General features: G+C 47.7%; 2 protein-coding genes across 2 annotated transcripts; both read left to right on the forward strand.

The window, feature by feature from the left end:
• The first annotated feature begins 271 nt into the window (after positions 1-271).
• LOC309888275 (regucalcin) lies at positions 272-10148 on the forward strand. Its single transcript, XM_082780513.1, has 6 exons — positions 272-436; positions 1081-1263; positions 2243-2458; positions 3782-3913; positions 8819-8973; positions 9792-10148. Exons 1-6 carry the CDS (start codon positions 274-276, stop codon positions 9840-9842), a joined length of 900 nt encoding a protein of 299 aa, XP_082636639.1. The 5' UTR covers positions 272-273; the 3' UTR covers positions 9843-10148.
• A 6460-nt stretch (positions 10149-16608) lies between these two features.
• Positions 16609-22087, forward strand: LOC309877434 (regucalcin-like; the record flags this gene model as incomplete). The annotated part of the gene is made up of 6 exons (XM_082758749.1): positions 16609-16774; positions 17100-17282; positions 18993-19208; positions 20456-20587; positions 20726-20880; positions 22037-22087. The coding sequence occupies 6 exons, from the start codon at positions 16609-16611 to the stop codon at positions 22085-22087; spliced, it is 903 nt and encodes a 300-aa protein (XP_082614875.1).
• Between the last annotated feature and the right edge of the window lie 4079 nt (positions 22088-26166).

Genomic DNA, 26166 nt, shown 5'->3' on the forward strand with positions numbered 1-26166 from the left:
CGGGGCCGGCGGGCGCCCTGCTGGCAGCAGGTAGGGCTGCGGCGGGCGCTTCAGTTTATTTTATTTATTTGTTTATTATTTTTTACTTTATTTTTATTTTTTACTTTATTTTTTTTTTATTATTATATTTCTAACGACCCGCGGTGGGTGGGAGGAGGAGCGGCCGGGGAGGGCTCGGTGAATGGGGCGGGGGGGGGGGGAGGGGGCGCGGGTCCGGGGCTTTTCTTTTGTCGTGTCGTGCCATGTCGTGCCATGTCGTGCCGCCCCGCAGGCATGTCGTCCGTCAGGGTGGAGTGTGTCGTGAGCAGCGGCTTCGGCATCGGCGAGTCGCCGGTGTGGGACGAGAAGGAGGGCGCCCTGCTCTGCGTCGACATCCCGGGCCGGCGGGCCTGCCGCTGGAGCCCCGGCAGCGGGCAGCTGCAGGCCGTGGCCCTGGGTAAGGCGCTGCCCGGGCTCTGCCTCGGGGCAGCTGCTAAAAACCTCCGTTACTCGGCTGGCAGTGTCCCACCATTCCAGGTTTTCCTCACACTCAGTAAAACTGTTACCTAATTGCACCTCTGTATAGCTATAAAGACAAAAAATGTTACTTATCTATTTATTTTTTAATTAAAGTGTTGGTGATCAGTCCAGTGCACGTTCCTAAATCTCATCTGGTAAATACTACCCCCAGATTTTATTGCTCTATTTAAAGTTGTTATTCCTTACGTTATACCTGATTAAGGCCGAAATACTATCTCCACGCACATTTCTCTCTTTTTTTTTTTTTAAACTAATTCCTTTATAATAACCTGCAATTGAGGTTTTACTGCATAACAGTGTAAACTAACCGTGGAGCGTTTCCCAATTTTCTGCTTTGCTTTAACCCCTGGAAAGCGCTGCCACTCCTCCGTGTGCTTTTGGTGCTGCTGGAGGCATGTCTGAGCTGCACGGCATCGTGACCTGTCGCAGTGCAGTTCGTGGGTTGTTTCTCATGCCTGTGGTCCAGAGTGAACTGCTTGCGTGTCTAAAGTGAGCGGCAGCTGGGTAGGAAAGAAATGTCTTCATAGCACATGCCTCTTGTCCATCGCACCCTGTTTCTAGATGCTCCTGTGAGCTCCGTGGCTCTTCGGAAATCGGGGGATTATGTCGTCACCCTGGGCACCAGGTTCGCTGCTTTGAACTGGAAGGAGCAGCAGGTAACCACCATCGCGCACGTGGACAAGGATAAACCAAACAACCGATTCAACGACGGGAAGGTGGATCCCGCGGGGAGGTATTTCGCAGGTACGTTGGGTCTGCTGCCTGTCTCCTGCTGCTCCCTGCTGATCCGCTCCTCCCCTTGGGTTTCACAGACCACAGGCAGCGATCGGTTGTAGATGCAGTAAGTGTTCATTCAGAGTTGATACATACATATAAATACGAACTACATAGTTCACGTATATATTTGTAGCTTATAGGCGAGTTGTTTTTTTTTTTTTTTTTTTTTGTCTTCAAGCAGAGTTTAATCCCATTTAGAAATGCATTTATATCACCTGGCCAACATATTATCAGAACTATTTTTGTAAAAAAAGGCCTGCGATTTAGAGCCCCCTTAGTTTAAGGCACTGACTTTGTCTCCTCCCTGTTGGTGTACTGGTTTTGATTGCTCGTAAAGAGCCAGCAGAAATGCTGGAGAAGAGAAGGGTCAGGGTATCTTATCCATGGGTACGAGTACCTGGTGGGAAGACAGAGCCAGGTTCTGCTTGGAGGTGCCCAGTGACAGGACAAGCAGCAATGGACATAGGCAGAAATTAAGGAAATCGTGTTTAAATGTTAGAAAGCTCTTTTAGTGGTAATCTACTAAGATAGTCAAAAAGTGGCACAGGTTGCCCCCAGAGGCAGTGGAGTGTCCATCTGTGGAGGTATTGAAGACTGGACATAGCCCTGAGCAACCTGCTGTACCTGACCCTGCTCTGAGCAGGTTGCTCAGGGCTGTTCAGGTGTGTTGGAAGATAAATGCTGCCCTCACCTTTCTTAATTTCTGAGTGACCGAGTAAAGCATTTTGCAGAAGTCACACTGCATGCCACTTCTGTCACAGTTCAACAGACAAAACAAAGGCTCTGTGTTGAAATCTGCTAAGTGCAGCACTTCTGAAATCTGCCTTTCTCTTTTGTTTCTAACTCAGTTTCTTCCCTGAACTTCTGAAGCCCCCCTTCCTTCTGCAGACCCTGGGGAGAGCCCGCTCACTCTGAAGATGCTTTCCTCCCCGTTGTCTCCACACAGGTACGATGGCTGAGGAGATTCGACCCGCTGTGCTGGAAAGGAACCAAGGCTCTCTGTATACACTTTGCCCCGACCTCTCCGTAGTGAAGCACTTTGATCGGGTGGACATTTCTAATGGGCTGGACTGGTCGCTGGATCACAAAACCTTCTTTTACATTGACAGCTTGTCCTACTCGGTGGACGCCTTTGATTATGATATCCAAACTGGAAAAATTGGTATGAATCGTCCTATTTTAAAATACGCACTTGTGCTTGAAGATTGTGGTGTTGGTTTTCATGGTGGTTATTACCAAGAAGATGAATTCTGATCTGAGATCTGAGAGCACTTCTTCAGAATCCTCTGTAGAACAAAGGAGCAGAAGCCATATCAAAACTCGTCTGTGCCCACATAGGCTGCCATCTCAAACTAGTCAGAAGCTGTTGCTAACATTATAAAATATTTAAATCGCATGATGGGGTTTGAGTAGTAGTCTGGAGTGCAGTTATTAAACATGATGCGTATCTGATCTTCCTGTGTAAAAAGGGCAAAGTGTTTCTTGTTAGATTTTGTAGATGGTTAGATTTCTGTGGCTGCATGAGTCTGACTTTTGCAATACCTCTGCTATGCTTCTTTAGATTTTTTTTTCACCCTGTTTTGTTTTTTAAAACCTCAGTTCTTAAATAAAGATCCTGCAGACAGAGCTAAGCAACAACTGGAGAGCAGTAACTCAAAGCTCTTCTTCCTTCATTTATTTAAAACAAAACAAAACACGCCCTTAAGGGCTTCTACAAGCTGGGGCAAAAGAAAATTCCAGTGACTTGGACTAAGAAATTGCTTTTGAATACATGGGCTGCAGAATTTTGCTTTAAAAGAGCCCTGTAAATTTCAAATTTAGTTAGCTTTAGCAGTGTGAATTCAGAGTTATTTTCGGTATAGCATCTTGTCCTGGTGCCTCTGCTATGTTTTTTGGTTTACAATTGAATTTTTCTTTAGGAAGTGGTGTGGTCTCCCCCCTTCTTTTTCCGTGGGCAATCTGATAATTCCTAGGAGCACAAGGGAAACTCATTAAAAGTATTGCAACATATGAGAAACATTGAAGTTGTCAGAGCATAAAATAAACAATGTTGGAAAGTTGGTTTTAATTTTCTTTAATAACAGTGGATAAAAGTTCAGATAGAACTATTTGTTTTTAAGTTGACAGTGTGCCTTTGAAGTCGATGCTTTTCCTAACTCTCTGTTTATATAAACTCTCAGTTTATATATCTGAAGGTCAGCTTTGTGTTGGACCAGTGATTATTGGCACGTTCCAGCAATCTGTTTTGAAAGTCTTTTCTGTTTGAAAGTTCAGTTTCTCTGACTGGAAGCAACTCATACTTGGAAAAGTCCAATCTACCTTTAGAATACATAGTTCACGTCCTGAATATATGTATATAATATTAATTTATTCAGTTGCTTATTTGATATTGTGAGTAGGGAACATGAGCGGTGCACTAGAAAAGAGCATCAAAAGAAGGAACTACATTGTGTAATTTTGTTGTATTTTTTCTTCTATCTTGCAGACAACCGCAGGAGTGTATACAAACTGGAAAAAGAGGAGAGCATTCCTGATGGGATGTGCATTGATACGGAAGGCAAACTCTGGGTAGCTTGCTACGATGGTGGGAGAGTGATTCGTCTTGACCCTGAGACAGGTAAGCCCTTGCAAAGGGCGGACTTGAATTTTGCAGAATTCAAACAAAGAAAAAAAATGCAAGGAGTATGTTTTTTTTTTTTTCTTTCCTCCATACAGAAATGGTACTACTTTTCTTTTTAAATAATTATTTTTTTTTCCTTTCTTTTTTTTTCTCTTTTTATTTAGCAGTTTTATGTTTCTGCTCCTAAAAGTTCGCTTCATAAATAAGCCATTGTTCCAAGCCTCCGTTATGTTGGAAAAGATAAAGTTGCTGAGAGGGATTGCCATTATATGTGTTAGAATAGAATAAATAGTTGAGTTGGAAGGGACCTACAAAGATGATCAAGTCCAACTGCCTGACCACTTCAGGGCTAACCAGAAGTTAAAGCACATTACTGAGGGCATTGTCAAATGCCTCCTGAACACCGGCAGGCAGGGGCAGCAACCACCTCTCTAGGAAGCCTGTTGTAGGGTTTGACCACCCTCATAGTAAAGATTTCCCTAATCCCAGCCTGACCCCCCAGCACAGCTCTGTGCCGTTCCTGCGTGTCCTGCCACCAGTGCCCAGGGAGCAGAGACCGGCACCTCCCTCTGCACTCCCCTCCTCAGGACACTGCAGAGAGCACTGGGGTCACCTCTCGGCCTCCTCTCTCCAGGCTGGGCAGCCCGGGTGTCCTCGGCCTCTCCTCACAGGACAGGCCTTCCAGCCCCTCTACCGGCTTTGCTGCCCTGCTCTGGACACTTCCAAGTACCTTAACATCCCTTTTCATGTTGTGGAGCTCAGAACTGCACAGTATTGAAGGTGAGGCCGCACCAACACCACACAGCATGTACTGGTTTGTCTCACAGTTGATAACTTGTCCAGGATGCTGTGAGGGATGGCATCAAAGGCCTTACTAAAATGCAGAGAGATTACATCCATCGCCTTCCCTTCATCCACCAAGCAGGTGACCTTATCGTTGAAGGAGATCAGGTTACTCAGCCAGGGTTTTCTCTTCATGAGCCCATGTTGACTAAGCCTGATAATAGCTTTGCTCCTTAAATACCCATTGATAGCACCCAGGATCATCTTCTTTGTGACTTTTCCAGGGACTGAGCTTTGACGGGTTTGTAGTTTTCCAGGTCTTCTCTCATACCCTTCTTGTAGATCAGTATAACGCTGGCTAGCTTCCAGTCAGCAGGGACTTCTGCAGCCTCTCGAGACCCTTGGTAAATCGTTGAGGCTGGCCCAGCTGTAACATCTGCTAACTCATTCAGCACTTTGGAGTGAATCCCATCAGGCCACGTGGACTTAGGAACATTCAGCTGATACAGCTGCTCCCTTACAGACAGTTCTGGTGGCCACAAATCAAAAGACATTGCTCCTCCTGTCACAGTCCTCCGACTCAGAGGCCACCTGCTGTCACCTATCCCATGAGGCCTTCTCTGTTCTCAAACAACAGGTTTAGGAGGGGCACTTTTCCTCAGTAAGTACCTGTGACAGAAAATTACCTTCAGCATGCTTTTCGAATTCCCTAGGCTTCCTCCCTGTGGCTGTATGATACTCCCAGCTTATGTCTGGGAACTTGACATCTGCCATAAAGATAAGGGCAAATGATCCAAAGTCTTCTGGTTGCCTATCAAATAGCTCAGCCATGCTATCAAACACACATGGGTGCTTAATAGCAGATACCCGTGATGACATCCTCTTGCATCCGTCAAAGAGTTAGCATCCTCTCGTGTCCAGTGTTCACCATATTGATGATAAGAGACTTGGAAAAATATAGATAAGCCACAAAATTTCAAAGACGACTTAAGCCATTTCAAGTCTTGCTTTTTTTTTAGCATGGTGTTTTTTTGGGCTATTTTACTAAAGTTAATACAAGTCGCACATGCCACTGATGCCAGCAACATTTTTTTATGATTGAAAATTATTTACATGGTAAGTTTTGCAACTGAAACCATAAAAGTATATTTAATAGACTCGGTGGCATTTTATCGTTCCCACAGTAATGTGTCTTGGGCACACCCAAGACATTATTGAGCCTGTCACGTGTTGCTGCTCCCATTTCAACTTTGGTGGTCTGCCAGGCATGATTTAGTCTGGGTATAAACACTTGTAAAGAGAGAGAGAGACTGCACCACGCTGTCTGCGAGATGGGAGCTTGGTTTTGACAGATTCCAGACAGCATGGGCTGCACCGAGCTGCTTTTGGGGTCTCTTTTTTTTCATTTTTCTTCCCTTTCCTGCACCCTTTTGGAAGGAGGTAAGGTGTTTTTTTAGGGGAAAGCTAATAACAATAGTGTCCATAAGCAGACGTGTAGGGAGAGTGTAAGAACAGGGGAGGTGGGGTACACAGCTTAATGCTCTCCCAGCTTCCTGCTGTTTTCATCTCAGGGTCTTCCTGAGCTGGATGTGATGTCTGGTGCACCTCTAGCTGCCAGTGCATTTCTCATCCATGAACTTGTCCTGTCTCCCTTCAACCACGTGAAGCCCTGAGCACCCACGGCGAACAGCAGCAAGAAGTTTCACAGGCTGCGTGTCCACGTCAGAAGGAGCCTTCTTTCTTTTGAAGTAGTCTGTGAAATCTGCACTTTGCACAATTCTGAGGTAACTGTGACTGCTTAGGGAGGTGAACCAGACGGGTTTGAAGATGACTCCGTGAAAAATCTCTCAGGTGCAGATTTCCTTGCATCTCCAGGAAGATGACGCCCATCTCAGAGTTCTGTAAACAACATCTTCCAGGCTGTCTCTGCTGAGACGTCTCTGCAAGCACAGTCAGGGTCTCTCCCCTTATCTCAGGGGCTCATGCCTCTTCTCCTACAGCACATTTTCTCTCTCTGAATACCATTCTTGCTCCTTTTTGCCCAGACTTGCTGTCAGCCAATTTCTAGGGTGGCCTCTGGAGTGTTGTATAAGACACCGTGTAACCCATGCAGCCATGTAATCCCTCTACTTCCAGCTGACTGGATAACCACAAAGTGCTGCGGGTGCCAGTTGGCAGGAGCATCGCCTTGGAGCTCGCTTTGGTCCTCGTCACTCCCAGGCAGTGGACAGGACTTGCTCTCTCCCAGTTTTTTATGTTTTTCTATATGTTTTGCTCTTCTTAGGGGAAAAAAGGAGGTAACCAGATCTGTCTATAATCTCTGACACTCTGAGCACCATTACACTGATTGTGATTGTGACTTTTTTTATTTCTTTTGTTTTTTACTTTGGCCACTGTGGGTGGGTCAGTGCCAAATAAGCTTGTTATACAACACCAGGAATCCCAAAGTCAGACTTCCCTGGCTATTACGTACAAGAGGCTCTTTCGCCGCTGCTGGCTTGCTGTTTTCTTTCATTTATTTTGGAATTAAAAGCAAGGCAAATTAAAAGTACCCAGCCCATGTGTCAGGGCATTCAGCAAGACAAAGGCAATTCCATTCGTCCTTCTCAGCCCCGAGTTTTGGATAGACTGGTTACATTCCTTCTAGCAAGTGAAATGGATCAGGAGATCTCCCGTAGTCCTGCAGCTTATGTTGCACACCCAAGCTGTCTTCCCACACCAAACCAGAGCCCGAACTGTTCATGGAGAGCAGCAACTGGTGGGGTCTGAGCCGAAACTGTGCCAGGACTGCACCAGCAGCTCGGTAGTGTGGCCCTGTGCTTGTGCCCTGCTTGGTGATCTGGTACAGGTGAAGCCATTTGGGCTGTGCTTTTGTGCCTTCACTGCTCATTGCAAAAGGCCAAGGCACAGTGTGTTGGCTGAGGCAAAAGGTTTGGGGCACATAAAAGGGAAGACAAGGGTAGATACTTTGATGAACACATCCTGGGAAATAGTGCCCAGCTCTGGAGCAGACCAAAAACTTCTCACAACGTGTTAAGTGGACCAAACTTCCCATTTTCTTCTTTCCATTTCTTCTTTCTTTCTTTTTCTTCTTCTTCCCATTGTCAAAGTTTCTGTCCCGTTGTTTCAACATGCCATGGACCAGTCAGTTGCTGTAAAGGGACCAAGCCTTCTGCACACATAAATGAGGGGCCAGGAAAATCACGTATTTTGTATGAGATCACATATTTCACATATTTTTTGTATGCGATCACATGAATACAAAAATGAATATATAATATTTTTGTATTCATGTGCTTTAGTGTACTTCCAGAAAGAGAAAGTCAATTGTAGGTAAATAAAGCAGGCATAATGAGTACGAGCCATTATTATATTGCCCAGGTTTGGGAGGAATTTTAGAAAAATTTGCTTTGAAGTGCCTCGGCAATCTGCTGGTTGGTGCCAGGGGCACTCTGTTTACTACTGTCATTAGGATGGTAGTTATTTGTTGTATAATAAGTGCATAATATTGTTTATGGTTGCCCCGAGTTTTCTGTAAACTTCAGACGTGTCCCATGATCCCTATTTTATGCAAGCTTAATTTGAAAGGCTATTGAAATTGCAAGAAAATCTTCTAGGAATTAATCTTCCCTAACTTCAGGCGGTAGAGGCGTAGTGAGAGTTGCACGAGCTCTGCTCGCTCCAGGCTTCCTTTGTAGTTAAAATAGAGAAGTCAGCAGGTCTGGGGCGTGTTTCATGTGACCTGTTTTAAGGAGGAATTAAATCCCATTTCCATTGCCTGTATGGGCAGCCTAGATGATGAGCTCAGATGTAGATGTCTGTGCTGTGGATGTTAGCATTTAATTAGAGGACACGCTGGGTTTTGGGGCGGGATTCATTTGTGATAACTGAGATTGAAACTTGTCAAGTGATACACGGTCAACAACAAGGTGGTTTGCAGAAGTCTGCCTGCTTTGTCGCCGTGCTCATCAGTATGCTGAGGCACAGCAGGAGCCCTCCCTCGGCCCTGGGATTCCTTTTCGTGGAGCACCTGACTCCACGTTGGTTATTTGCAAGAATTTGTTTAAATCCCTTGCTGTAAGCAGACAAACAAGAAGCAGCGTGAGTGTTTTTCTCCAGGAAAAAGGATCCAGACTGTGAAGCTTCCTGTTGACAAGACAACTTCCTGCTGCTTCGGAGGAAAGGATTATTCCGAAATGTATGTGACTTCTGCCCGCGACGGGATGGATAAAGAGTGGCTTTCACGGCAGCCGCAGGCTGGTGGGATTTTCAAGGTGAACGGTTCTTCACCCTCCCGTTTCACAAGGCCCTTCTCCTCCTGCCCTTAGACAACAAACCAGTCGGAGCGGTGGGAAGCGGGAAGAGGGTGGTCATCAAGACATCAAGAATACACGTTAAGCTATTCTTCATATCCTTGGTTCCTGTTGCAGATGGAGAGATACAGATGTATTCAGAGATTTGAAAATGCTTTTCGATTTGAAATGTTTAACTGGTCACATTCATACTAGCAAGTAAAATGGACCAAGAAGTGCCCTGTAGGTCCTGCAATATGTGGCATGCTGTAGCTGATACTGCAAAGTTTCTGTGCCATCACCTCTTTCTGCTGCTCCCCTGCCCAAGAGGGAGTTTTCTGTCTGTTACAGGAAGAAACATGGCATGTTTTGTGTCCTAAACAATGGCAGATAAAAACGTCTGCTTTTATTTATATTCTACTTAGTTCTAACTAAATTCTCTCTTTAAAAAATGTCACTTTGGGATTGTTTTTTCAAAGCCCTAGTCTTCCATATAGGTACATACCAAAAGTTACATTGTAAAGTGCAGAATTAAGGCTTAGTAGTATCTGAGAAGAGGCTTTTGGGGAATGGACAATGGACTGAGGAACAGACTGTGGCCTGTGGTTACTTAGCTTTAGAGAAGGAGCACAGGTTGAAATTCCAGGCTGTGACGAGCTGCAGTATACAACATACAGCAGTATGTCAAGTTGGACACGGTCCTTTTCTAAATCAGAGCATGCCTGGTTTTGAAAGAAAAGCAAGTGTTTGGCAGTGGTGACTCATTGCATTTATCTTCTTTCTTCCTCTTTTTTTGACAGATAACTGGGCTGGGGGTGAAAGGAATCCCGCCGTATGCATTTGCAGGTTAAATGCACACTCTTCAGAATGGAGTCCAGAAGACTGGCTGAAGCAAGACAAATCAGAAGGTCTTATGTGGGTGTTCAGCATCTTTTGCTTAGAAGCCATGACACGATTACAATATCTCATCAGGAAAGGATGAAAAGCTAATGAAATACGTGAAATATTTTTAAAATCATTTTTTTTTTTTTTTACCCTTTAAACTCTGTTACTTTAAATATCTGATGGTATTTTTTTCTGTTGTAGTAAAAAGACTCATCCTAATAAACTATTGAATATTGTAAGTTTCTTCTCTGATGGCATTTGTTTCAGTATCTTTTCTTCTTACTCCTTGTTCTTCTGTCTCATTTGCAATTATAGTACATTGATATATTGATTAAACTACTCGTAGTGACTCCTTTACATATTTTCTGGAGTTTCTCATAAAATATCCATTTGTCCCATGATGTTTCCAGCAACAGAAACATCAGTACTGATTGCTGGGCATCTGCGGCTTCCTTTTTACATTATGGTTTTACAGCCCTCAGCTGTGGCTGTGCTTAAATTAACTGATGGGCTGGAGCCCATCGTCTCTCCCCACCGCATGTCATTATGTTGCTTACTTTGTTTCAGATAATAACTTCACAATCGAACCACATCTTTGCCCATCCTTGGAAGATCTTGTCCTGTTTTGGGGAGATCTGTGGCGATAAAAAGCATTGGGTGGTGTTGGCCACGTGTGTTTTAAATAAAACCTTGCGTGCACCTCCCTCCCTCCCACTGGACCAAACGCTCCCAGAGCAGTGTCTCCAAGCCCCCTGAGCGTGCAGGGGGTGACTCAGCAGCTGTCTGGCTGCTGGATGACACCAAATCCTTGGTGCTGCTTTCAGCCAAGGGGCGTCCAAGTAACCCTTTTCCCTCACTAAAGTATGTGTGGGGTAAGTCTCATCTGCTGGAAGAGCAGGAGGTTTAAGCAGCTCACTTCAGGGCAGAAGGTGAGGAGCAAGGTGATGAAGGAAGCTGGGGCTTCTTCGAGCGTCCACCATGCCTCCACTGGCTTTACATGTGGCAAGGTAAACTCAAAGCACAGCAGTGAGGGCGTATGAGGTGAGGGAGATGGAGCGTGTGGCTAATTTAGGGCTGTGATCTCCGAAGCCATGAACCTAGCGATAGCGGCAGCTCGGGAGCTGTGCTGTAGGGCAGCTGTGGTTGAAGGCTAATGGGTGGCCGGAGATGCATCGGAAAATAAGCAGACACAGGCAGAAATAAGCTCCCTGTACCCTAGCCATCATGCTGCAGAGGTTCCTGCGCTTCAGTCTGTATCTCTTGCTTATTCGGAAAAACAAAGATGTGGAAAATCACCAGCCAAGAGGCACCCAGGAGACCCGGGGAGGACACGCAGGGATTTTAGGGAGAAACACCACCTCCCCTTTCTGCAAGATCACCCGCGGGGCTTCGTGCCCCTGGCTTCACAGGCACTGAGAGGCGAGGAAGAGCCAGCTGTGCCAGCAGAGCCGTTCCTGCAGCGTTACCAAACCCACCGGGCCCACACAGCCCGCGGGGCCGAGGCCGTGGCCCTTGCAGCACCCTGGGGGCCTGACTGGGATCTCGTGATGGAGCACCCAGTCCCCACACGGGCTCAGCAGCTGCTGCTCCCCAGCCTTTCCCTGCCGGCTCCCTCCATGTGGAGGCTTCTTGGCTTTTGTTTAATCCCTGCCTTATTAGCGGCACGCACCTCTCTGAGCAAGGACTGGTGCTGATTTAAATTGGGGTTGAGCAAGAGCGCACTGACAGGAGAGGCTGTATCAGGAGCAGCAGCTGCTGCGCCCTCAGGGGTTTTCTTCATCCTCGTGACCAAAATCTATAGTCATGGGTGAAGCATATTTATGCCCAGCCAAGCTGGAGAAATCCCAAATAATCCTTCGCAGGCAAAAGAGCTCTGCTTACATAAAAGCAGGCGGCACTGACCGCCCAGGGAGCTCCTGCTCTTCCTGACTGAAGATCAGGGAGGGACCAGGCCCTTCCTACAAAAGGGCGAAACCACAAGGAGATAAGCCTTCGCTGGAGTTTTGGGCAACGCCATTGAGTGGGCTATTGCCGGGGTGAGTAGCTACACCTGTGCCCGTCTGGACGGTTTAATGACCGTGTCTTCATTAGCTCTACCCTTTGCTGCTGTTGCCAGGAGGGTGGGAATGATAGCTGCAGAAGATGACTGGCTGGCTGGAGGATGGCTTTAAGGGCTGGAGACGGCCAAATTGTATGCAAAGGAAGGTTTCCAGGGAGAGAACAGTTGGGCTGGACGCTCGAGGAGAAGAAGCTGCAGCAGGGCAATCTGGGGAGTGGTGACAAAGGGGAGCAGTGACAGATTTAGTAAATACTCGCGTGGTGGCGGTAACAAATGCAGCCCTATTGTCTGAGTGCATGCCCGTGGGTGAGAGCAGATGAGCAGCAGTGTTTAAATGCTGCGTTAATATGTATGGCGCGCCGATACACTCCCCCGACCGCACTGCTGGGACAGACCTGGGCACTATAAGAAGCAGCAGGAGCAGCGGCACCGGAGCAGCGCCAGGCAGCGGGAGGGGAGCGAGCCAGCCCAGAAGGAAGCACCGAGGGCTGGGGAGCCCTCAGACAGAGGTACAGGGGCGCGTGGCTGCCATCAGCCAACTTAGCTCTCCGTTTCTGCTTTGCAAAGCAGCCAAGTTAGAAACGGGTGAAGCGTGTGGTGGTGTTGAGTTGAGGAAATTGTTAAAATAATGATTTGGCTGGGTGAGAGCAAGCGTGCACCTGTTGCTGCAGGGTCACACCGCTTGTCCCTGAGGTCCACACAGCCTTTGAGAGCAGCCTGCAGGAAGGCAGGCAGGGGGGATGTCCGCATGGTAGGTGGGGTGGGAGATGCCGCACCAGTAGACCAGGAGCTGGTGGGACTGGAATCAGAAGAACCCAAAGAGATGGTGCAGGATGGGGTGGGATCTGCGCTCAGCCTGGCACGGTCGATGGGGTTGCCTCCGAGCTGTTCATCAGCATGGGATTTCACACTATATATTTTTTTTATTGTGTCCAGGTGAGTGTTTCTTCCCATTGCATGACTTGATTTTACTCCGCCACGGCATGTGGAGAGGAAGTAACTCAAGTCACCTTAGGAAGAGTTGACTGGGAAGCATGGTTTTCTCCACTGAAATTCCTTTAGAAAAAAATGCTTTGGGATGTCTTTTGTAGAAAAAAAAAGACTTTTTTTTTTTTTTTTTTTTTTTTTTTTTCTTTAAAGTTATAATTCAGGTGGGAAGAAGGAACAAATGCTGTGAGGGTGGGCAGAGATGGAGGGGCCGTGCCGGCAGCCTGGGTGGCAGTGCAAGGGCAGCCCGCGGCTGGTCCCTACCTCTGGCACGACCGCGCTGCCTGAAACGCAGGCATTTGGCAAAGGATTTGGCCAAAGGATTTGGGTGGGAAGGATTGCCAGCTTTCTGCTGAGAAACGCTGGAGTTTGGCTTAGGGCCGTAGGTTTTTTTAATCTCTGCATTTGGCTAGGTGATGACTACGTCGGGATAATCCCGGGTCAAATGCGGTTATTTGCTTATCTGGGAGAAGCTTTCATCCCGTGGGCCACGTGAGCGCCAAATTAAAGTGTTTGCTTGGTTCTCACACAGGCAGAGAAATGCATTGCTGGTTCCTGTGCTGGTTCGGGACGGGCCCTGCCAGCACCCCAAGGCCCCAGAGCTGCAGCAGCCCGGGCTGGGCACCTCGCGGGGCAGCCGGCGGCACGGCCGGGAGCGGGAGCCAAGGCTCGATGGTGATAGCACAGCTTCATCACGGGAATAATCTTCCCTCGCCGTTCAAAGCAACTTATGCTACAAAACCCTCCCCTGTGTCTTATCAACCTGCCCTTTTTATCATCCGAGACGTTTATTTGCCCCTAAATTTGGGGAGAGCGGGCTATCCCCGGGGCACACGCGTGGTGCAACGCCTGTTTTCCTCAGCTGCTCTCACGACAGGAGCAAAGCGCTGAGCCAGGGCTTTTCCCTATCACATGCCTGGCTGCTGGCACTGCCAGCCGGGCCGTTCAGGAGGGGCTTGGTGCGTGCCTCATTGCTCAGCTGCCTGCTGACTGAAGGGGAAGCGCGGCAGGTTACCTGCTGGCCGCAGATAGCATCAGCGATTGCGCCTTGTTAAGCGGCTCCCCAAGCAGCAGCCGGGTTCATTGGAGCACTGCTGGAGAAGAGGCAGCAGCCCAGGTCTCGCAAGGCTTTCCTCGGCAGGTGTGGTGTTTTGGTTCGCTGCCGAGTGTCGCATTGGTGCCCTACGGCTTGAGAGAAGTATTCAGTTGCTGGACCCAGGGAAAATGTGCTTAAAATTCCTTGGTTTGCACGGGCTGCCGTATTCTTCTCAGCCTCCAAACCGTGACAACTTTATATAGTGTAACTTGGAGAGCGTGGCAGTGACACCCATCAGCCCTGTACGGGCTTTAGGCACAATTCCAGGAGTCTGAAATGCCAATAAAATTGTGCAGAGTGGATGCAGCCAGGGTGACTGTGACATTTTTAGCCTCTTGTATTTCTCTTTGGGGAGCACATGGCAGGATTTGGTGGTTTCTGCTTGGAATTGCTGTTTTTCCTGCATGCTTGTCTCTGATGCATTGGTGCTGCGGCCAGCAAGCCGAGAGGTGCCGCACAAGAAGATGCAGGGCAAAAGGATGCCTCGAGGTGATGAGCCTGGGGTGTTTTGAACAGCACTTTTTGGGGTTGATTCATCACTGGTGGTGGGACTTGGTGCCATATGAAACACCTGGTGATGAGGTGGGTGCGTGCGCCTTGGGATGGGTCTGTGAATCAGTGCCTTGTGGTCCCTTATCTGCTGGCCCCGCTTTTCTGCAGCAGGAGGGGGATCCCACGGAGGTGAGTAGGTCTCCGCTCACCAGACCATGGCTCAATGACACGGTGTGGCCAGCGTTAAAAGTCTCTGAGCATCAAGTCAAAAATATTGCAGCCACACGGCACCAAACTTCAGCCCCACAGAAACTCACTCCTCCAGCTCCAGCACGGCTTAACAGGTTTTAGAGGGTTCATTTTTGCTGGCACCTCGTGACACAGCCTCATTTATACTTCAGAGCCAGTGTTACCTGAGCATTTCTATGCTGGAGCCTGGCCATTGTGGCTGGTATCAAAGCGGAGACCCGGAGACGCTCAGCATATATTGCATATAAATGGTATGTAGACGTGGCACTTGGGCAAAAAAAAATGATGAGGTTGAGGAACTACCACCCCATCCCATAATGCAGGTGTGCAAAATCACTTCCTAGCCTGCGTGTTGGCTGTGTGGCCTCAGCATGTTCTTCTGACACTATTTTTGGGGACAGGTGGATACATACAGTTTTAGTTTGGGGCCCCTCGCTACAAGAAGGACATGGAGGTGCTTGAGCGGGTGCAGAGAAGGGCGACGAAGCTGGTGAGGGGCCTGGAGAACAAGTCCTACGAGGAGCGGCTGAGGGAGCTGGGCTTGTTCAGCCTGGAGAAGAGGAGGCTCAGGGGCGACCTTATCGCTCTCTATAGGTACCTCAAGGGAGGCTGTAGCGAGGTGGGGGTTGGTTTGTTCTCCCACGTGCCTGGTGACAGGACGAGGGGGAATGGGCTTAAGTTGCACCAGGGGAGTTTTAGGTTGAATGTTAGGAAGAACTTCTTTACCGAAAGGGTTGTTGGACACTGGAACAGGCTGCCCAGGGAAGTGGTGGAGTCACCATCCCTGGAAGTCTTTAAAAGACGTTTAGATGTAGAGCTTAGGGATATGGTTTAGTGGGGACTGTTAGTGTTAAGTCAGAGGTTGGACTCGGTGATTTTGGAGGTCTCTTCCAACCTAGACGATTCTGTGATTCTGTGATCTGGGGGAAAAAAATCAAAGCTGTGTTGTCTGAGCCTTGCCTTGTTGTGCAGAAAACAGAGCAGTCCCTGGTTCCCATGTGCGAGCATTTTCACTCCTGGTGATTGCTGGCTCTTCCCGCTTACTTTGAAGCATATTAGTGCTAATTAATTATCTGCAAATCTTATCCTTGACTCACCTGCTGGGAAACAACGCCTGCACTGAGGCAGCAAGCTGTAGGAAGAACATGGTGTCAGGAACTGGCTGGCTCCCAGGGAATCTCTCCCATCTCTGGTGGGCGGGTGCAGCGGCGGCGTCTCCATCAGCGCTGAATGAGGGAGCCACCGGGGCCCCTTTTGTTTTGTAACAGCTGAGTTGTGGAAGTTATTGCTCAAATCGCAGGTGGGGCCAGCGCCAGGCAGCGGCCAAGCCCCGAGGAAGCAATATGGGGTGATGTGGGGCAGAGGGATGCAAACAAGACGGATTTTTGGAAAGGATCCTGGGGAGGGATCAGCCCTCTGTGGGAGCAGGGACCCAGGATGGGAGCTCCACAGCGCTGGCAGCCTGCAGGTGGCATTGTACAGAGCATAATTAGCACATCTGCGTTGATGAGGCAGAACTTCTCTCCTCTGCGATGAGGCTTCCCCCAACCATGCCCAGCTCCTGCCCACGTCCTGTCCTGCAGTCTTCTGGGCTTTCCCTGGCACTTCTCACCTGGGAGAAGTTTGCTCAGGAGGAGCCTTGGCTTCCTGAGCCCAGTCCCAGCCCAGGAGGTGCTAGGGTAGGATGAGAGGCCACAGAGATGTCACGGGGGCCTCCTAAATCACTCCATTTTGTGGGATTTGGGGGCTTTGCCGTTCACAAATCCCACTTCTAAGCGTTGTCATTACAAACTTCCCCAGAGCGAGAGCTTTTCACGCAGTCTGTTACTGACTCTCTTCCCCTCAGGCCATGTGCTCCTCCATCAGAATTGAACCCGTGGTGAAGGAGAAGAACAGGATGGGAGAGTGCCCGGTCTGGGAGGAACGGGAGGACGCGCTCGTCTACGTCGACATTAACTCCCAGAAAGTCTGCCGCTGGAGCGCGGCCACCGGCGAGGTGCAGAGCGTGGCTGTGGGTAAGGGGCCGCTGCCTTCAGGGCCATTCGCTGCTCCGCCTTGTGAGTCTGATCCAGGTCTGCAGGGGAAAAGGTGTGGTCCTAAGGGCTGTGTCTGCACAGAACGGGGAGAGAGATGGAGAACACAGAGATGGCGAGCTGTGCTCCTCAGGGGAGGATGTTACAGACATCTGCAGAAATGTTGGCCTTGCTCTGTTGGCATCAGCTCGGCCTTTCCTGGGCCAGGGATGCCCTGATCAAGTCCTCAATGAGGTGGGGTGGGGTGGGGTAGGGCCCACTGCTGGCCCCAGAGGTGCCCATCGTCTCCCATCCCTCTTTCCCGCAGATGCCCGCGTCGGCTCGGTGGCACTGCGGCAGTGCGGGGGCTACGCCATTGCACTGGGGAAACGGTTTGCCTTTCTGGACTGGGACACCCAGGTGGTCACCACCATCCTCGAGCTCGAGCAGGATAAACCCAACAACAGGTTCAATGATGGGAAAGTGGATCCAAAGGGGAGGTTTTTTGCTGGTAAGTCACCGGCAGAAATTTTCCCTGGAGCAAAGAGGAACTAACGAGGGTGTGTTGTACACAGTGCACTTTATTCCAGGTTCTTGATTCCTTTATTGAATTCCCCACAAAACCCACTGCCGCCAGTGCAAGCCATCGTGTGAGTAGTGTGCTCGGCTGCTGCTTCAGCCTCCAGTCACCCAGGAGAGGCAGATAAGTGGTGCTGGATCCTTTGATCTAGATGAGGGCAGAGGCTGCCCAGAAGGGCCACCAGGCAGGAAGGCTCCGCTTCTACTTAGTAGATGGTGTTTCCCAAAAGTCTGCCTGTGCAGGCAGAGGAAAGCCATCAAAGGGCTTACCTGGGTGGGAAGGTTTCTGGAGGTGCAGAGGAGGATGTGGCTCCTAGACCAAAGCAGGTGCTGAGGCTCGCAGCCTTCAAATGCAAGCACTGCTCAGCCCATAGGAAAAGGTGCTGGCAGAGCAAGTGGGGCTGTTGCCACTGGCTGCAGTGCAGATAGGGACCCCTGAGGTTTTCCTCCTATCCACGCTGGGAGCAGGGAGCAACTGATGTGAGTGAAAATGGCCCTGCCAGCCAGCCACATCCTCTTATTTCAAATTTGCCAAAATCAGCAAATTTGTTTGGCTTCTGGTTGTGCTTTAGGGCTCACGTGTCACTAGAATGAGAATAGGAGAGAAGATAAAGTACACCTCTTTGTATACCTGTTCCTAGCTGTGTGTGACAGATCAATGATTTCAACAGCAGTTTTGGCCAAATGCTGTAAAACAAACTCAAGAAACCTTATAAAATGGGAGACCAATAGAAACAGATTGCCCCAACTGAAAGAAAATGTAAATGTTCCCTCTAGGGGTCTTAATATATTTCAGAGCTCTCTCCTTGGAGAAGGGTGAATCTGTAAGATTCACTTCTATAAGAGTGAAACAGAAATTAAATAACGAATGCAACACTGAGGCATAAATTAATTAAAAATATTATCTCACCTCTGTTGTTCTTCACTTGTGATTTACAGCACCTGTATTTTAAGGTCACAGCCCATCTAAATAATAAAAGTAGCCTATAAATAGCAACAACAAGAGCATATGATACTTGCCTACATCCTTGCTTCCTCTCATTGTGAGCAAAACCTCAGCACTTGGCGTCTTGTGGCTTTCTTTGTCTTTGGTGCCTACGACTGAAACCACACAGAGATGCAGAAACTCGCCTTGCTCTTGGCCAGGATCACTTCCCCAGGGGCAGCTTCTCCTGGACTGCTCCTTGTCTCCACCTCACCAGTCTTACAGCACCATTTAGTCCCGTTCTCATTGCCATGAAGAGGGCATTTTGCTCCTCTTCTATCATCCTGCTGTTTCCTGTGGGGTCTTTGCCATCCTCGGGTGTGTAGGACCTCTCCAAGCCCATTTCTGCAAGGTCTCTGTCCTTGCAGTGTCTCCATAGCTCAGCTGCTTTGTCGCTGGGGATGGAGATATTTTTGTCACCTTGGGATGGAGATATTTTTCTTCCTATTTTAGACAGCTTGGGAAATACATGCTATTGTAAGGAGGCATTCACTATCAAATGAATAGCAGGACATACCATGAAAGCTTAAAGGGCATAACAACAATATCTGGTGCTAGGATTTCTTATTAAAAGTTAAAGGTTTCTGATGGAGCATGAGGAAGTCACTCCTGTGGGAGCAAGCTGCTTCTTAATCAACACTCCTGCTTTCATTTCAGGTACGATGGCTGAAGAGACAGCGCCGGGGGTCCGAGCAAGACGACAAGGGGCTCTCTATACTCTTTTCCCTGATCTTTCGGTAATAAAACAGTTAGACCAGGTGGACATCTCCAATGGTCTGGACTGGTCCCTGGACCACAGGACCTTCTTTCACATCGACAGCCTGGCATACGCTGTGCATGCCTTCAGCTATGATGTGCACACTGGAAAGATCGGTACATGCACTTTTCTAAATTTGGTGACAAGTAGCATTATGGCTCTTTCTGCAGCAAGACCTGGGTGTGTAGTATCTTGTGATTTATCTGACAGATCTCGTATCTCTCAGCAGGCTGATCATGATTTTTCTCAAATTTAGGTATGGTGCAGGTGTATTTGGTGAGCCATCTTTTGACAGTCCTTCAGCTTTGGCATTTTCACCTGGATAGATGGCTCATATTTAGACCTGTCCAAGGAGTTGCAGGGACGAAGCCTTTTATACCGAGAATTAGCTTCTGTGATGCTGTTTATTCTTGAGTGCCATCTACTGGAATGCCTCAACTGTATTCGCTTCATAATTGCCAATACAGAATGAGCATGTGCATATCACAGAAATGTATTTAAAAAATCAAGTAATCATTGTGACTGAAGCTTAATTCTAAAGTTAAGGCTGCCTGCAGATGTTTGGCAAATTTCTCTTCAAGTCATTTTCTGGACAAAGATTTTTTATCGTAATATCTGCGAAAAGGAAATTCAAGTGAGAGCACAACTGATGTAGTGTCATTTTAAAACTGTGTGGAGTATTTTTGTGCTGTCTCAACCTGTTATGCTCCATAGGAATTTAAGAGGCTGAACTGCCTTTCCCTGTACTGTCATCTGTGTGAACCTGGCGAATTGATGGGTGAAAGCCATACAAAGTAACTGCAATTACTCAGATTTCTGTTTTCTCCTCTAAGATTTTAGGAGATAAGATTTCCAAAGAAGATATAACACAACTTTCCCTCTCAAATACAAAATCCTGATGAGGATGCATTCCCCAGGCTTGGCCCAGTGCTGGTGCCTGCATTTTTGGGTGGTGCGGTGACTGCAGGGCCTGCACCACAGCCCAGCCTGCCAAGCATGGTTCCTGGGTCTAGTCAAAAAAGGGGGCTTTGCTGGTCATGAAAATAAGTCCAGTCCTTGATCTATACCCAGGAGAGATGCCATTATTCGTGGGGTGCATCGCCCACAACAAGACTGCCATGAGCACCGCAGCCCAGGAGAAGCGGCTGTGCCTGGGAGGTTTGTCATGGGGACAGGGCCTCTGGTCCTCGCCCCTTGGTACAGGGCAGGAGTGCTCAGAAATGCCGACACGATATGAATTTTACAGCACATTTTTTCTCACAGAACATGAGCTTGCCTGCTGCCAAGAGCAGGGAAGCTGCCGGGTGGGGACCTGCTGGGCACCGGTAGCCCAGGTCACCCAGCTCCGCGCCTCTGCCCGCAGCCTGCCCCAGGCTCGTGTACTGCTTGGAGGAGGAGGAGGGGATGCCCGACGGGATGTGCATTGATGCCGAGGGGAAGCTCTGGGTGGCCTGCATCGACGCCGGGAGAGTGATCCGTGTCGACCCGGAGACGGGTGAGGCCTGCCCTGGTGGCACCTTGTTTGTGGGGACATGGCCCGACCTTCACTAACAGCAATTTCCCGTTTGCCTCCTCCCTACAAAAAGGGAACTGGGAAACAGTCTCTTTTTTATTTTTATTTTTTTCCCTGCAGGAAAAAGAATCCAAACTGTGAGGCTGCCGACGCCGAGGATCACCTCCTGCTGCTTTGGTGGGAAAGACTATGCCGAGATGTACGTGACGTCTGCCTACGATGGCCTGGACGACGCCACCCTCGCCAAGGAGCCTCACGCAGGAAAGATTTTCAAGGTGATGGGTGTTGATTTTTTTTTTTTTTTTTTTCTTTTTTTTTTTTAATCAGACCTGTACTTGCGTGTCTGTATAGCATATTCTGTAATATACTGTAAGGAGGAACTGGGTGTCACTCCTATTTCTTACTATAATTTTGTCAGTTTCAGAAATTCCTCTCCCTTAAATCTCAGTTTTCAGTTGTGCCAGGATATCTAAATATTTACATCACAGACTGCTAGTTTAAAAGTTAAATGCTTACATTCACCAGGGCAAAAAGTTGCATCCCCATCCCCAAAATTCGGGGACCTTTTTAGTCTGTTAAGTGCTGCCTTTTAAATAATTAATAACTCATATTTTTGTCTAGGGTTCTTCAATGCAAAGCTTTTTTTCTCTCATCATTTTGCAGTCCATTAGCAAAAAAGGAATTGGGAGAATAAAATGCTCCTCTGAAACAGCAATTACTGTCACTGAAAGTTGAGCATAACATGAAAGGGTTGGGCTGTTAGTGAGGGGAAATGGAAAAAAATTAAACTTTATTATCAGTTTGGCAATAGGATGAAGACATGTTCCAGGAGGGATGGGGATCTAATCTGGGATCTGGGACCTCCTAATTGAAAGGGCATCCAGAACAGATTTTCCATGGCTGAGAACTGGTAGATCTTTCAAGCAGACAATTTTAGGAGGTCACAGGAAAACTAAAGACCAAAAGATCATCATGAACCTTGATTTTTTTTTTTTTTTTTTTTTTTTTTAATTTAATCTCTGTTCCTCAGTTCTTCAGCTATAAAAGGGAACTGATATTTTCTAAAACTCACATTTGTCTTGTACGGGCAAAGTAATTTAAAAGTTACTATGGCTTGTTTGGATAACACAGAGCTAAGTACCACATGTAACAGTCACAAATACCGTGTAAATTAGCAAAAGTCATGAGTGGTGCTTGATAATCTTGAAGATCTTAATGGTAAATGTTTCCAAAGGACTCCATGTAATGACTCTTTCTGGGTTCTTCTTGAAGCAGGGGACCCCTGATATAGGGATAGGTTGCTATGATATATTTTTGTACATTTGAATGTTTCCATTGTGCTCAGAAATTTATCTCCTTCCTTCCCTCCTTCCTATTTTCCTCTCTCCCTTCTTCCCTCCCTCTCACTTTTTTTTTCTCTGTGTTTAACAGATAACAGGCCTGGGCGTTAAAGGGATCCCCCAGAATTTCTTTGCTGCTTGAACGCTAACACTAAATAAAAAAAATAACAATGGAGAAGTGCTTGCATCTTGTAGTAATTCTGACAAGAAGTCCGATGAACTACAGAATTCATCTGTGTGAGGATTTCTAAACCCATGTTTGCGAAGGTGATTGGAATTGAAGATATTGCTATACGATAGGTTGGAGAGGTAAAGTTAATGTGTTACATTTTGATATCTTTTTGTGACTTCACATAAAACGCTTCAAGCTCAAGCTTAGGGTGCTTTTGAGCTTTCTGATGGCCAGCTCTGGATTTTTGTGTCTGCGTTGTTCCTGAAGCAGACCTGACTCCCGTTTTGTCTCGTCATGATACAGTGATAGAGCAGCAATGATATGTCAGATTTTAATACATATTTTGAGTGTGATGCCTGGAACTGGACTGCATCTCTGCTGTGGAATTTCCCCCAGGGTATTTTCTTAGTGATCAGACTTATTTGTAGTATTCAGGCACCGATTTTAGATCCTTGCTGGCCTGCTTCCATTTGCTTTGTCACAAATTTTTGTCTTGTCTTTAGGACACCATTTATGCACTGAAAATAAACTACGCAGCCATATTTAAAAGGTGTCTATGGACTTTTTTGCTCTGCATTCAGTCATGAATGCAGAAAACATGGTGACCACCCACAGTCTGGATGCAAACAGGATGTGAGCTACCAGGATGGCCTATGGCACTAAAAACTGATGCTCCATAGAAATGGTCTGGCAGAGGTCACATTTGGCACAGGCATGGACTTCCCTTTGCTTTCCATATCTTCTTATTGAATGCACAGCTTATTTCTTCTTCTCCTGTTCCAAGTCTTTACCTGCTTTTTTTTTTCTTCTTTTTTTTTCTTTTCCTTTCAGATTTTCTCTTTCTTCTCTTCACCCTGAGTTTCTATCCCCACTTAGAGTAATCTCACATTTTGTCAGCTTTCTTGTGTCTCTTTGTGGTCTGTATTGTTCAGTGTCAGGTATGAAATCCTTGTCCCTGCCTTCAGTGCTGTGCATACCTGCTCAGGTTCCTGGCTGCATTACCCTCACCTCACCTCCTCTTTCTTCTCTAGGAGGTCAAACGTGGCTTATTGACCTTTCTCCCTCTGCTGAAGATGTGCAGGTTTTTTTCCCACACCAAAGCTGACACTGGCTTCTCAGGATTCATGCAGGAGACTCTCACCCTAACCTTGCTTCTTGGAAAATAGGATTACACTTAAAAGTGAAGAAAATTGCAGCATTCGAAAGTGTTATGAACTGAATGAGACTGTTAAAGGCACTACCTAGATGTGGGAAGAGGAAGTTTTGCATTTAAAACACTTGTCTTTTAAACAGAGGCAGTGTTATTTGTGGTTTGTGAATCGAACTAACTCTTCCTTCCAAAATTTTCAGATAGAAAACTGAACTCTCCATGGACTAGTCTGAGCTGTCCAAAGCCAAACTGAAAACAAACAAACAAAAACCCACAAAACTTCCAGTTACAAGAAGAAATTAGGAAGGTATCATTTGGCAAAGCTTGAAGTTGATGGGGCACTTTCAATGCTCTGGGTCCAGGTGTGCAGTGAGTTACTTCTGCCAGTTTGGTAGGCAGCTCATTTTAAAGACTTTTTTCAGAAGCATACACCACTCAGTCATTATTTTCACTGAAATTATTTTAACAATTGGAGTAGATCTTAGTCTTAATATAGGCCATCACTATTTTAAGGAAGTTTATTTTTCAGAAACTTGTAGTTTTGCTCCAGAAATGGAAGAGAGAGATAAGGAAGGGAGACATCAGTAATTTTGGGTGCCATACTGTGAATTCTTCCCTATCGTTCAATATTTGTCAGATATGATTGTTTTCTCCTTTGATGTTACCTTTCACTGTAACTCCAATAGCTTCTGCCAGGAGTTGGGGTCCCTGTTGGCTTGGTTGAAGGGACTCCTGAGTACGGGGTTTTCCCAAATGGCATCAGCACCCCTGCAGGGAGCCAGGTCCTGTCCAAACCCTGTCCAGACTGATCAGGTGGAAGTGAAGTTGTCCACTTCTTCCCTCTGCTTCTATTGCACGTGCTGCAGGCAGGGCAAAAAGAGCTTCTCACATGTGAGCAAGTGAGATGCACTTTGGAAAAAGCTGACAGACATGGTTGTGTGAAAACAGAGTGCCATGGGACAGGGCAGGGGATCTCCCAGTGTTTCCTGGATTTGTACAAACCTGGACCCTGACCAAACTATTCTTGTCTCCTACAACTCCATGAACTATATAGTTCATTATCCTGTGAGCAAGAGCTGATTATACCACAGCGGTATGGAAATCCCAACTCAAGTTGTATTTTAGAGGTTATTTAAATGAGAACCCAAAGCTGTGCTGGATTCACTGAACCTTTGTGACCCATTTGATCCCAGCTGGGGCAGCAGATTCTGTCCCATCAGAAGATACAGCTCCGTGGAGATCTGCTTGATCTCAGGAGGAGCTCCAGAAGCTGTTTTGAGGAAAAGCTTAGTGCACGTGCAACAACTCTTCATTGAATCAGTTCATTTTGATCTGTCTTTTGCTTGTTTTCTTTAGTTGCTTTCTAGAGAAAGGTTTGATTTCTGTAGCTATCCTGTACATAGCTGGTGAAATATAGTCTTTTAATTGAATTTGGTATCTTTGTACTGCCTGGAAAGATGGACAGCACAGAATACGTTTTCAGATCCTTAATGCTGACACTGATTTTACAAAGAGTTCAACAGTGCTCGTTGCTCACCACATCAGATGTTTCAGTGCCTTTCTCTGGGGTATTTGGCCATTCTGCCACTGCTTCTCAAAGCCTTGAGTCACCTCTCAGACACCCAGCGCTTTCAGCAGGGAGTAAGAACTTGATGCCTGAGGAGGAGAATCTCCCCAGATAACTCAGGCATGGAACAGCAGGGGAACTGCAGTTAGTTGTTTGGAAATGTCGAGCAGGATACACAGGGTAAAGGTTCTTGGCCCACTGCTCTGCTTCACTCCTACCTTGGTCTGTGTAGTGGGTTTACGTGGCAAGGTTTTGGTAGCAGGGAGCCATAGGGGTGGTTTCTGTGAGAAAGATCTAGAAGCTGCCCCAGGTTTGGGAAGGGCCCCATTGTTTTCCAGATCCGAGCCAATAAGCGATGTTGTTTTGTGCCTCTGTGAGAGCATATTTAAGACAGGGAAAAAACGCTGCGCCACACAGCAGCCGGGAGAGTCAAGGGAGTGGGAGAACAGCCTTGCACCAAGGTCAGTGTAGAAGGAGGGGGAGAGGTGCTCCAGGCGCCGGAGCAGAAGTCCCCTGCGGCCTGTGGTGAGGACCATGGTGAAGCAGGATGTCCCCCTGCAGCCCATGGAGTACCACGGTGGAGCAGGGTTCCACGCTGCAGCCCGTGGAGGAGACCACGGTGGAGCAGGTGGCCCTGCACCGACGGAGGCTGCCGCCTGTGGAAGACCCCTGCTGGAGCAGATTCCGGGCCGGAGCTGTAGCCCGTAGAGAGGAGCCCACGCAGGAGCAGGTGACCTGGCAGGAGCTGCTGCCCGTAGGGGAGCCAGGTTGGAGCAGTTTTCTCCTGAGGGATGGACCCCGTGGTACGGACCCATATCTGGAGCAGTTCTGGAAGAGCTGCTGCCTGTGGGAAGCCCACGCCGGATCAGTTCATCAAGGACTGCATCCCGTGGGTGGGACCCCACAGCACAGGGGACGAGAGTGACCGAGAAGGAGCGGCAGAGAAGAAGTGCTGTAGACTGACCATAACCCCCATTCCCCCGTTCCCCTGTGCCGCTCAGGGGGAGGAGGTGGAAGAGGGTGGATGGGGGGGAAGGTGCTTTTGGTTTGCTTTTTCCTTTGTTTTCTCATTTCTCTCGCTTGTTAGTAATAGGCAATAAATCTTACTATCTCCTTATGCCGAGTCTGTTTTGCCCGTTACAATAATTATTGCGTGATTTTCTTGTCCTTATCTCAATCCTTGAGCCCTTTTCACATATTTTCTCCCCATTCCTCTTTGAGGAGGGGGAGTGAGAGAGCGGCTGTGGTGGAGCTCGGCTGCCCACTCGAGCGGAACCACGACAGTCTGGAAGGGTAGGTGAGTCCATGCAGCTGCACAAAGCCGATTTGACT

The sequence above is a fragment of the Aythya marila genome (genome assembly GCF_965140915.1).
Source record: "Aythya marila genome assembly, chromosome: 1".
Classification (NCBI taxonomy): domain Eukaryota; kingdom Metazoa; phylum Chordata; class Aves; order Anseriformes; family Anatidae; genus Aythya; species Aythya marila.